Raw genomic sequence first — 13400 nt, 5'->3', positions numbered from 1 at the left:
TGACCTCAAATAACCCATAAAATGAAATCCAGTGGTGTTAAATCACATGATCTAGGGAACCAATTCTCAAAGTTTAGAACGGAGGCTAAAAGATTTCCATTATTTTTGAAATATTGTTAAACACGGAAAACACGTTGTTCTATCAAGCAATGTTCCATTTTTGCTAACCCTAAACTATCAGGTGTCAAATAAATGGTTTTATTAATAAGGTTGACAACACTTTACTGCACGAATGGTGGCAAATTCAAATCTTGTGTTAATTTTTGGAAATCCTTTATTTCATATGGCAACATAATTTTCTTAGAACTGAATTCTTAAGTGTTCGATTTTATGTATGTTCTAAAATATTATTTTGCATTTAGAATGCATCAATTTTCAAAACCTCAAAGCTCTAGAACATTAGGGAGCGTTTGAGAAATCGATAGTAATAATATTTACAAACATGGATGATGTCAAGCTAAACAAAAAGGGGGATAGAAATATTAGAAGTAAATTAGCATATTAATTATTGCATAAGTTATAAGGAAAACTTTATGCCATTTCATAGTAATGTAAAAATAAACTAATTCCATAGTAATAACTTACAAAAGAGGAAAAAAAACCCTGACCGGACATATTAATTAAATTGGTTGGTGTTGTGAATTGGCAAACCCTGAAAGCGTTAAAAAAATGAGTTGTGATTAATATTACAGCAAACGATGAAATGTTCCTCTGTGAGGATCAATCACGTGGTCGCGCAAGATTAGCAAAGCATTGGTGAATGATGAAGCTATTTTTTCAATCAATATTCATCCACTAAATGTAATTAGTAGCTTCCTTTGCAACTAACTGTAAATAAAACATAGGATCCAAAATGGTTAAATCTAATGTTGTGTAAAAGAAATATACGGTTGTTTGTAGAAAATGAGTTATGGAGGGATAAAAAAAAGGAACGAACCAAATCTGTATTTTTTTTTAAATAAATGAACTTTTTTTTCAATAATAAGAGCTAGTTTATATATTTGGTTATAGTTTATATTATAAATGAATAATCTTGTAAAAAGAAGCCATATCTTAAGATGTAAGTACACACTTGAAGATTTTTTTTTCTAATTTTAACTTTAAAAATCCAGTTTTTTCACAGTAGGTTATTAATATATGTTTAAACTCATTTCAGTGAGAAAAAACCATTTTACACTAATTATTAATAAATTAAATAATATTTAATGAGTTAATTAGCCTATTTTTGGAAACATGATATCTTAAATTCTAATTTGTACAGACACACAATTCTAGTTGGAAATGATGCCTAATATTAGTCTTCCTGTTGTCTGCCTCAATCAAGTTATAAAAATATATAGTTTTTTTTAACAATTTTTTTCATCAGCGATGAATAGAAAAAAAAAGATTTTTTCTGTCATTTTAATTTTTAAACAGCTATTAAAAATTTATTTTTATAAATATAACTTTGATTGAGGCACAAAACATCCACTATTTCATACAGATTATTTTGATATATAAATAACTGTATTTGGTTCATTTCTTGTTGAGTTATGATTGTTTGAATGAAGCAACATAGTGGAAAATATCATTCTTCATAAAATGAGTTTTAAAAACACCGTAACTAGAGCTTTAAATGAAAGCACCTCAAGAAAAATAATTATAACTCGAAAAATATTTCGAATATTGACAACATCTTGGTATCGTTTGAAAGCTAAAGGATCAGAGAACATTATTAAGCAATAAAAAAATATTCGATATTTTGAACGATTTTCGAAGTCTCAAGTGTGTACATACACCTTAAAAATTTGATCGACTCATTTTCTTAAATCGAGATCTCATTTAACTGATAACATTTTCAATATTGCATTTTTTATTTACAGCCGATATAAGAAATTATAAAACTTTCATTTTTATAAATTAAATTTATTTGTTTAAAAGAATCTTCTGTGGCAACTATGTTTTCTTGATACAGAAAACACGATTGAATTTGTATTTTGGATCTGTTCTCGTCCAGGAATTGGATCCAAAATATGGTAAATATCTACAATTTTGGATTCAATAACAAATGGTGATCAAGTATCAACATAGGTGCAAATTTCATGTAACTAGATAGTTGTATTTTGAGCAATAATCATCACATACAAATGAGTAGACAAAAAAGACAGTCGATATAGCTGTTGAATGAATAACTCCAAAATTGGTATAAGACCTAAATTCTTTGATTTTACACCAGTGTTTACGTTTGATTGTGTATTTTAATTCCCCCAGATAGCTTACGCCGATTTTTAAATATTATTTTATTAGATATGAGATTCCCAATCAAACACATGACATTGTCCAGCATTCAAATATATTGGAGAAATCGTAAATCTTGTGCTAATAGAGCAATTTACACATGGACTGATAGACAGACTGTCAGCCCTGCAATGGATTAGGTAGAAAATGTGTTATTAATCGATTATTTTGATGGTAAAACTATATACCAAATTTCATCTATTTATATAGTTGTTTTTACGGTTTTATTCTAAACCGACTGCGGGTATTGAATACGCTAAATTCGTTGGGGCTATATATCCTTCCTTCCTTCCTTCTGGTATCGTGCGGAAGCATGGAGAAGGAGGCGCCAGCTCAGATATCGTCCTCATCATCTGACAGAAGTTCAAAATTACGAAGTCCATCCCAAAACTGCCCTAGAGTTGCTTTAAAAACCGGAAACGTTAGTAAAACTAAATTTAAACTTGTGACGATTCGAAATGTATTTCAAGGAGTAAATCAGTAACGTGTATATAAGATGGAATTCTTCTTAAAAAGATTATTAAAAATTCCCTTTTTAAATTAGTATTTTAACAACAAAATTTTAAAAGCTTACTGTCTTTTCATCGTCAATAGAAAAAGATTACAAACATAATATTAAACGACGAAATGGAAAGATGCATTAAAAGACGAATTGATTACTTTAAACTTTTTATTAATTAATCTTAAATAAAAATATAATCTATTTGAAAGCTTCAGGTTACTGTGAAAATATTCTTTTAAAATACATAATTCCCTCTAACTCTTGAGAAAAGGTAAAATTTCCATGCAAAAACTGTAATAATTAATGTACCTTCGAGCGATAAAACAAACTCCAAGTGAAACTTTTTTTTCCCGAATCATTTAAGTTTAAAAGAAGAGTTTGAAAAAACAAATGTCTAGCAGTTTTTAGTCTTTATTAAAATGAATTAAATGAAAAACATTTTTCATTCTATAAATGCAAATGCCAATATTATATAAAGATGAACATTTATTTCTTTATACATTTTTAATTCATAGTAATCTTGCAACTTTTTAAGATGCTATTAAAGTGCTATATTAAAAATGCTATTATTTATTTGATATATTTTGAAATATTTCATTACTGCCAGCTGAAGTTCTTTCAAGTTGTATTGTAATTAGAAGAAAATTTTAAATATTTTTCATTAAAGAAAGTAACATGTAAGTAATAATGTTATGGAATGGAATTGCTTATTTGTATTTTTTATAACCATTTTTTGATTTTGATGATAATTATATTTTAAATTTAAATAGATGACTGTTCTAAAATTATAATTAATTACATATTAGCTATTAAAAATTGTAAATATATATAACAATAATAATAATATACAAAGATAATGTTTCGTATTTATGTGTATAATATTTTCCAATATATTTGACAATTGTTAACGGTGTGTTAATTTATGTTTACATGCATTTCGCCAATTTTGACTAGGAAAATATTACATATTTGGAAGGAGAAAGACGAGGTGACGTCACATTACAGCGTGAGATACTGAGCATTTAAGTTGTTTTGATTTGAATTTCATAGCTCAAAAACAGTCAAGTTGATTGATCGTGATGAACAATAAATTGAATTTATATCAAGTAACAAGTTCATATACGATATTGTTACGAATCTGTTATATTGCTTCCCAGCACAGTTAGTTCAATCGTAGAAAAGACATTTTTACGTATCAGTGACATGAGGGCTTGAAAACAAACTTGGCGACATTTGCCGAAAGAATAGATGATACTGGAATATTCAGGAATTTTGGCGATAGAACCAATAGGAGGCGAATTATATTGATTATTAGAGAACCTTCTGTGCCCTGCTCCAGAAACTATAAATGGCCGGCAGGCCGAACTGGAGTCAAGCATATAGAGAGTTTGTGTTGAATAAGAGACGAATTAATTAGAACAGTCCAGTGAAGTACAAGCGTTGAGTGATGGTCAAGCAATAATGGATTGAAATTGTCGAATCTTGGCGTTTAGTATAAAGTAACAACAAGTCTTGTGTTGAGTAGTCAGTCGCATAGGAATGAGTCGGCATCTGAGTACAGCTAATGAGAGGAGACATAATAGCAGGCATTTGGGGAGATCTTAGTGAAAAGTCTTTCTTCTTGCTGAGTTCTGTCTGGCCAGTTTGTGTGCTGTTGTGGTTGTGTACTACCGAATACTACTTGTAGGCTGCTGTTTGTTCTAAGTGTACTGCTGTGTATGTTCTAAGTGTACTGCTGTGTATGTTCTAAGTGTACTGCTGTGTATGTTCTAAGTGTACTGCTGTGTATTGCTTGTGTACTTATTGTCGGTATATTCATGTCTTCGTATTAATAAACGTCGTCATTTCTTATTCAGGCTTGTTGACTGTGTTACCACACATTTACCACAACGAACCATTCGATTTTAGCAGAATCTTGCGAACTGTGGAGAATTTATTTTTGTTATTCGAAAGTATCTAGTCATTTGATTCAGACATTATTGAAAGAGAGTTAGCCTAACACACCACATACCAATTTTTTTTTTTAATACGAGTTCATTTGTTATCGTACTGGGAGAGAATCGTTTGCTCTTGAATTACGGAATATTTGGTTTGGTTTAGTAGGTTAATATCCTTTTTTGGGATCAAAACTAAGTTTTCATTTTGTTTAAAAACGTTTTGTAATTAAAAAGTGTTGTTTATTTTTCTTTTAATAAAACTCTAGAATCGAAAAGACCCATTGATACAGCCTTGGATATGAAACTGAATTCGGTATTTAGGCATAATCTATATTAGTTAATATAGGATGATTGGAATTCCAATTATCCCAACAATTGACTGAAAATCTCAATAAATCAATCCGAATGTTCCGTATCAATTAGTTAAAAACCATAATTTACCTAATTAAAAAAAATTGTAAATAATCGATCTGTGATTTTCACATTATCTCTTTACATCACCTTGGAAGTATAATATATGCAGTTGCTTTTTTAACAAAATCAATTTCAAAAATCTTTACTATTTGAATTTGATAATGTCATTATTTTATGATTTAGCGAATAAAACAACTAATTAACAATGCTTAGTCTTGAATTAAAAATGGCGTATATTATTATAACTGGTTGTCTTTTGGCAATTAATTGTTTGCGATTTTATGAAATCAAATACTGGCTACATTAGATTTTATTTAAATCAATAAAATATGACTTCGGGTGCATGATAGTTTGAATAAAGTGTAGTCTTTTGATATCATAGCATTGTGAAAAACGTAAAGGCACTTCTAAATGTCGCGGTTTTGAAACTTCCTTTTTTTTATTCATTTTGTAAACTAAACAGAATCCTTCTTATTTACCTTTCAACAATGGAAAACAGTCACATGGTTGATGAAAGTTTTTATCAATTAAATATTTGGTGAAATGAAAACGGTTTGAGCAACAGGGCAATAATATAATTTATTGTTAGAAACTAAGCAAAAAGTAAATTACCAAAATTTAGAAAAATTTTGCTCGAATTTGTAACTTAATACAATTAAAATGACGATTTTTTTCTATTTTTTTAAACGCTGCAAAAATTATTTATGAGCAAAAGTAGTTTGGAAAATTATCTCGAATAAACGCCAAATTTCATCTTAATTTTTAATGAATTAAAATTTTAAAAATAAATCGCATAAAATGGATATTTCTATATCCCAAGATATATGTTAAATTTAGCATCTGTAGATGAAACGGTCTGACATGTGGAAAGCAAACACGCACATTTATCTTTATTATAATAGATATTAATGCAGATGGTATCTAATTAAATGCAATCAACTACCATTATCTAATTGAAAACAAAGTTTTAAATATTAATTTGGCGGAATTTTAACCATGCTAGTTTTTTATTTAGGGTTTCGCCTATTGGAATTCTGTCTTTCTGGGATTACTATAGTTTTTTAATCAATTGAGCCGTTTAAATGTTCAATCAGTTGTTGATGAAGTTTGCGAATTTCTGATTCGATCAAAATCATTTAATTGATAAACTGTGTAAGTCAAAAGAATGTTTCGCTTTTCTCGGACGTAAATGACAGGAGAACAGTTTTGCTGCTCATCAGGTTCACTTCAGTTCAGAATGGAATTATGGCTTAATGACATAGTTTAACTTTATTTTATTCATGATTAAAATGTTGTTATGAATATAAATCCTGCATACAAAATTCCATACAATCGATGGGTCTGCTGTATTTTGTGTATGCTGACACAGCCAACAGACCTCAGTAATAAACAACGACGTTTATTAATACGAAGGTACGAATGCATAAATGACTAAACGCAGACAAGACGTACATAAAAAATAAACAGCAGCACTTCCAGCAAACAACAGAACGCAAACAGCACAACAATTATAAGCAACTCGAAGCGCTCAAGGAGAGAGACAGAGAAGAGAAGATTCTCGAAAATTCATTCGCATAAATCGCATCCTAATTGGACCTATCGTCAAAGTTCCTGAAGATAATAAAATCTTCCGTTTTTTTCGCCAATATCGCCAAATTCGTCGTCAAGGTTGGAGGTCATTGATCCGTCATCGGTACAGCAACCGAGATAACTATCTGTCAAACTGCTTTCCTTGCGATGGAACTGTTTGTGCAGGAAAGCAACATTACAAACTCGTTGCAATATTTTTAACTTTGAATTTGATTTGCTGAAACAGAAAGAAAATAACATTCTTTTAAAGTTGCGAGATTACGACTGATCTCTTAATAATAAAAATATGATCTCATGAAAAATATCGTTCTATTCGTCGATCTTACATTACGAACATGAGAATGTTTGATATTAAATGTCACATTTAATACTGATTAGGTCTAGAAGCAAGCTCGATTTTCTGAGGAATCGAATTTGTGACCCTCTATTATCCACCCTGGTTAAAAGAGTCAGCTTAATTTGTGAATAAAGTGAAAGGCTTCACAGGAAAAACAATAAGGAATGGAAGGAAAATATTATAAATTTAAAAAAATCTTTGAATATCTCTGGATAACGATTAAGGTATCTTTGTTTGCATCAAAGGGATATTAAATAAAATTGTAAATTATGTTAGTTCATTAAAAATTTTACATAAATATCAGAAATTGGCTTAAAATTTTTTTAAAACTAAATCGTTTGATTACAATTTGAAAATTTTTAATGTTTTTTATGTGAGAAAAAATATTCGAAATTTAACTATAAATATATGAAATAAAATCAATGATAAATGAAAATCAATAAACCAATTAAGGATGTTAAACAAAATAGTAAATTATATTAGCTCATTAAAAGTTTTATATAAGTCACAGAAATATGCATTTGAATTACTTTGATAAATCATTTAATAACAATTTCAAAATTATTGTTTTTTTTTTTTAATTTGAGGAAAAATATTCTAAGTTTGACTACAAATATTATATTTCTTATAGTTAAATTCATTAAAATGTTCAAACCTTTATGCGTAAATACTTCTGCAAAATTCATCTTTAAATAGACACATTTATACAGGTTTAAGAAAAGGAAGTTAAAAATAATTTATTAATGAATTGAGAAAATCAGAAAATTTGGTTTTTGACAAAATTGAAACTGAGAATTTAAATGAATATAATTAAGTCTTAAATATGGTAAATATGTTATTTTTCTCTATAAACGTGTTGCTCTCGAGTAACTTGCATTATAAATGGTGTTTTTTAAATTTTTAAGAAATGAATCGTACGGGATTAAAAAATATAGAATTGACTAAATTTATTTAATTTTTAGCATAAAAATATTTTTAATAGGAAATTTACATGCTATAACATATAACAACAAAATCTAAAAATAAAAATTAAGCAGTTTTTTTTATATTGCTCTTCACCTTATTTTCTTATATTTAATTATTTATAAATAATCAATTAATAGTTAATGGAATTGAAATAAAGCAAAATCGCGTGATTATAACTGTAAATTCAAAACGCACTTGGTTCTTAGCAGTTTTTTTAAAATTAATTTTTCATTCGAAATACTTTACGAATTCTTCAGAGCTTTATTTCTTATCACAAACTTAGCATAGCTTTTATGCTCGTGTTAGACACCTTATTTTATGTCAGAGGAATTAACATCAAGTGTTATTCAATTATTATCAGAAGATTACATTTTACGTTAAATGACCTATTAAGCATTTAAATGAAAAAAATTCCTACTTCAGAAACTTCAAAAGTTAACACAGATCATATATTAGAATTCTTTCTTTAAAGAATTTATAAGTCACTGCTTTTTTAGCAAAGTTACAAGAGTTTATTGCATTTAATCACTAAAAAATCGTAGCCGTACATGGTCAATGTTGATTTTCGATCTTAGCAAGGAAATGGATTAAGTAGCAACGCTGTGTTAACACCAAAAGTGGTTCAAACATGTCATAAAATTCACCATCCAGAAAGAACCATTCACATCATTCAGATTACAATTACCATTTGTGCCCATAGAAAATAATTCACTGTAACACTAAATAACACTTGCCACACAGCATTACAGTAAGTAACTATTTCTGCTACGTTTCAAGTGATGGCTACATTTATTGTAAGCAATAAAGAAATTTCAATGTGATTTCAAGGTAGATGGAATGCAGCAACTCATTACTCACGTCTACCTCGACGTCTCTAATCTCGAAGAACTGATTGGCTGGCTTGTCTTTTGGAAGAAATCGGAAAAATTCAATGTCGTCTTTGTACCACTTCACCGAGTATAAGTCCTCTTGCTCGGGATCGAAGATGCACACCAGTCGAACCACCTGACCGGCCTCGATGCTCTCCGGGACTTGCAGTGCTTTGATCTGAAGGGCCGAAACACCTGCAATGAAAACCAACAATTCATTAGTTAAACAATTCAAACAACAAAATGGAAACGGGCTAAAAACGAATACCATGGGATTTTTACAATGTGTTAGCATCTTAGTCATTCTCAAATTTTTGTGACCTAAATTTTCAAAGATCGGAAAGTGGTTTGTATATTTTAAGGATAGATCAAGATCACAGAAACAAATAATCTTTCTAACAGAAGATATAGTCAGAAGCGCGAAAACGGAAGGGGGGGGGGGTCATCAGATAAAAGGTACAAAACAGATGTAAAAATGATAATTTACAAAAGTACAGCCAATTCAGTAGTATGAAAAATGTTGTTACAAATTAGATACAGCATATGAGAACGGAAAGTGGACAGAGACAGATTCATGCATATAGTTTTAGAGTACTTGAAAGAAGTGCACAAGGGATTTGTCGTCTGCAGTAATATGCTGCCATGGAAATTAAGTGAAGATATGACGAAAATTTTAACACATTCGATAATGAAAAAGATGTGCCTTCATGCTTGTTTGTAGAATAAAACCGGTAGCAAAACGGAATCAATGAGTAAAAACAGCACTTGCATGATGTTAACGACACACAAGCAACAAATAGTTTTTAAAGAATACAAAAGAGTATGAAGCGTTGAGAGAGAGAACTTGCCAAAGAGGAATTACTTGGGCAAATTCGTTCAATTGCTCATCGTTTCTTTTTTATACGCCTCCGTTTATATATATATATATTTCGTAATAGAGTATGAATGGTTCTAGAAGGAATCTGTATCTTGGCTTCTAATAGAAATGTTGACAAAACTCATTTTCTTTTGAGAAATTTTGTTTTTGTTTTCAAATTCATCGCCAATTTTGTCACCATCTATTAAAATATCTGCAAATCTTTTCCCGCTACTTACAGACTAATTACATTGTGAAACAATATTACAGATTGGCAGTCATGTAGCTTTGTAGTCGGGCTATTGTAAATTTGTATTTAGTAAATCCATGTTATAAATTTTATTTAAATCGTTTATTTTATTTGATAATAAAGAATGTATTTTGGCACCACTCGCCTTTGCTTTTCTGGGCCGTGGTGGCTTGATGGTAAGATTTCGGCCTCGGGATCGGAAGATTCGAGGTTCATCCCGATTCTACTGACGCCTTATAAGCGGGTCTTGTGCAAGCTACATGTGTTGAAGCCAAGCATCCACCCGTCGATGTGGTACAGAATTTCGGATAAGAGTTGTTAACCTATGTGTCGTTCTCGACATCTGACCGCAGTTCAAAATTACGAGGTCAATCTCAAAATGTACCTAATGTTGCTTTAAAACGGGACGTTAGTATAACAAAGACAGCCTTTGCCTTTTGGATTGCAAAAATACTTTTTTTTATATACCATTCTAGTACTCTTAAAGGTTTTGCACGTCTGCAACGCATATTATTATCAAAGCTACATTTGATGTCATTATATATAAAGTTTTATCAGGAAGCAAGTTGATAGTTGCTTTGAAAAACAGTAAATTTTTTTTCGGGTGAAAGATACATTTTTTTTTCAAGAAAGGACTTAGTTTCACTCACTTTTTAAAATTATTTCCAAAATTTTTCATGATATCTAAAAAGAATGCATAATTATGAAATTTCATGCATAACAGTACTTTTGAAAGTTATGCATTTATAAATAGTTCTTTTAGAAGTTTTATTTTTTAAGTCTTTCGAAATATTTTTGCAGCGAAAATTGCATTGCAGAAAAAAGGCATACACTTTTCTCAATTACGTTCGGGAATATAGCAACTCAACAAAAGTTAAAATTTTTATTTAATTAGAAAAAGCTATATCAATAGAAAATCAAATATTGAGTGCTTCCAGATGAAATATATTTCTCAAAAATTTGCAAACTATATCTTCTGTATTTCGAATGAAATAATCCCAATTTTTTACGATCATAGCAGTTATTGTCATTTATAATTTGTTAAATGGTTTTGGTCATGAAATATGTGTAGCTAACCACCTGTTTTATCTAGAATATTGATTTTAAACAATTTCAATTACTTCCCTTAGGCATAACTTGCAGATTTCCTTAACAAAAAATACGAAACATCAAATTTTGACACATGTTAATGTTTTCTTTTTTTATTAGTCTTGTGTCTGTTCCATTTATTATGTAAACGAATTTTTCTAATGGAGTCGCGCCCCATAACGCCATTGTGACAAAAGTAATTATTCATATAATCTAATTGCTCATTGTTTTCTAGATACTAAAATTTCAATTTTTCCCCTATGTAATTATGCAGATCACATAATCTTTCTCAACAATTGAAAAAAAACCCATGCGATTGCGTATTTTTTAACAATTCTATAAATTATGGATAGGAATTGTTTTCAGTTTTTCATCAAATATTCAATCACATGATTTTTTTCAATTGTTGAGATAGAAATTTCCGTTTTTTTTAAACAATTCTATAAATTATGGATTGGATTTGTTTTCAGTTTTTCATCAAATATTCAATCACATAATTTTTTTTAATTGTTGAGAAAGAAATTTGCGTATTTTTTAACAATTCTATAAATTATGGATAGGAATTGTTTTCATATTTTCTTCAAATATTCAATTTTTTTAAATTATTAAAATACAAAAAAAAAAATACTAGAAAGATATCTTGCTAGTACTGAAAAGATAATTTGAATTTTTAAAATGTGTAAAAATCGGTATGTAACAATATTTTAAAATTTTACTGTGAAAAATTCAAATACTTTTAAATTTTTGAAAATTAAAATTTCTAAAAACGGCCTTGTTTCAAAAGTATATATTTATGCAAAGTTTAGTATTTCTGGATTAAAATTGTTTGAACTGCATAATCTCCACAAATCAACATATATATATGCCTTTAATGGTAATAGTTATTTCACTTTATTAGTCGTAGAAATAAAAGCTTAAATTATACTATTGTTTTTACAACATTTTGTGGATATAATAAATTCAATAAATAAGCAATTTGGCATTGCCAAATAAGGTATTAAAAAGAAAAAAACTCCTCGCGGAGATTATTTATTAGATATAAAAGTAGTAAAGAGCAATTTAATATTGGCGTTTCAATGTATTTCAAAAAAAAAAAAATCCTTTATTTCCTTTGTTATGGTAAAAGATTTTTTGGTGAAAAAATGAATAAAAATTTATTTTCCTAAATTTTATTTCCATTTGTTAATATTTCCAAATATAGATTTTAAATACGAATTTTTATTTTATTTTTCTGTACTCATTTTTAGTATCAAATTTCGTAAATGATGATTTTACAAACGATTATTTTCTCATATGAGAATATATTTCTTTTAAAAGTGCAATTTTTCAAAAATGAATATTTTTTTTAAAAAAATTCTATAAAGATCCATTTTTATTAAAAAAATGTGAAGCCTATTACAATAAATAAGAATAAATTAAAATATCATGGAACAATGATAATCGAACATGGGTATATGATGTAACAATGAAAGCAATTTCAATTTCACTATAGCAATGTAATCATTCAATCTGTTGTTGAAAAATATATAAACACATATTTTTTAAACACGAATTTTGTAGGAAAAAAACAATAAAAAATTAATGCAATATAAAAGATGACTTTTAAAATTTTAAAACGTTTCAGAAAACATTATTTTTACAATGGAATATTTATGAAAAAATACGAGCATTTCATAAGATTTTTATGTCACTAAAATGCTAATTAAATGACAAGAAGATAATTGGAAGTACAATTTTTTCCACTTCAAAGCGTATCTTTGCGATATTTAGAAACTTGGTTAAAATGGTCAAACCAGTAAAGTGCTAAAACTTTTTCACCTTTGTTATTTATAGAGATTATACAGATATAATAATTTAATTTATGCATGGCATATTTTAAATTAATGTTATTTCCGTTAGTTTAACACACTTTCACCTTTGTTATTTATAGAGACTATACAGATATAATAACTTAATTTATGATTGGCATATTTTATATTAATGTTATTTCCGTTAGTTTAACACACTTTCACCTTTGTTATTTATAGAGACTATACAAATATAATAACTTAATTTATAAATGGCATATTTTAAATTAATGTTATTTCCGTTAGTTTAACACACTTTCACCTTTGTTATTTATAGAGACTATACAGATATAATAACTTAATTTATGAATGGCATATTTTAAATTAATGTTATTTCCGTTAGTTTAACACACTTTCACCTTTGTTATTTATAGAGACTATACAGATATAATAACTTAATTTATGCATGGCATATTTTAAATTAATGTTATTTCCGTTAGTTTAACACACTTTCACCTTTGTTATT

The 13400-nt window shown here is 28.4% G+C and overlaps 1 protein-coding gene across 1 annotated transcript in view; it reads right to left on the bottom strand.

The window, feature by feature from the left end:
- Window positions 1-13400, bottom strand: part of LOC129984996 (uncharacterized) — a 295501-nt gene that overhangs the window by 32012 nt on the left and 250089 nt on the right. Inside the window, exon 2 of the mRNA XM_056094929.1 lies at window positions 8882-9087. Within this exon, the coding sequence (XP_055950904.1) occupies window positions 8882-9087 (206 nt within the window). The remainder of the gene's footprint in view (window positions 1-8881; window positions 9088-13400) is intronic.

Source organism: Argiope bruennichi, chromosome 9 (assembly GCF_947563725.1).
Source record: "Argiope bruennichi chromosome 9, qqArgBrue1.1, whole genome shotgun sequence".
Classification (NCBI taxonomy): domain Eukaryota; kingdom Metazoa; phylum Arthropoda; class Arachnida; order Araneae; family Araneidae; genus Argiope; species Argiope bruennichi.
This window is presented reverse-complemented; position numbering and strand designations above follow the sequence as displayed.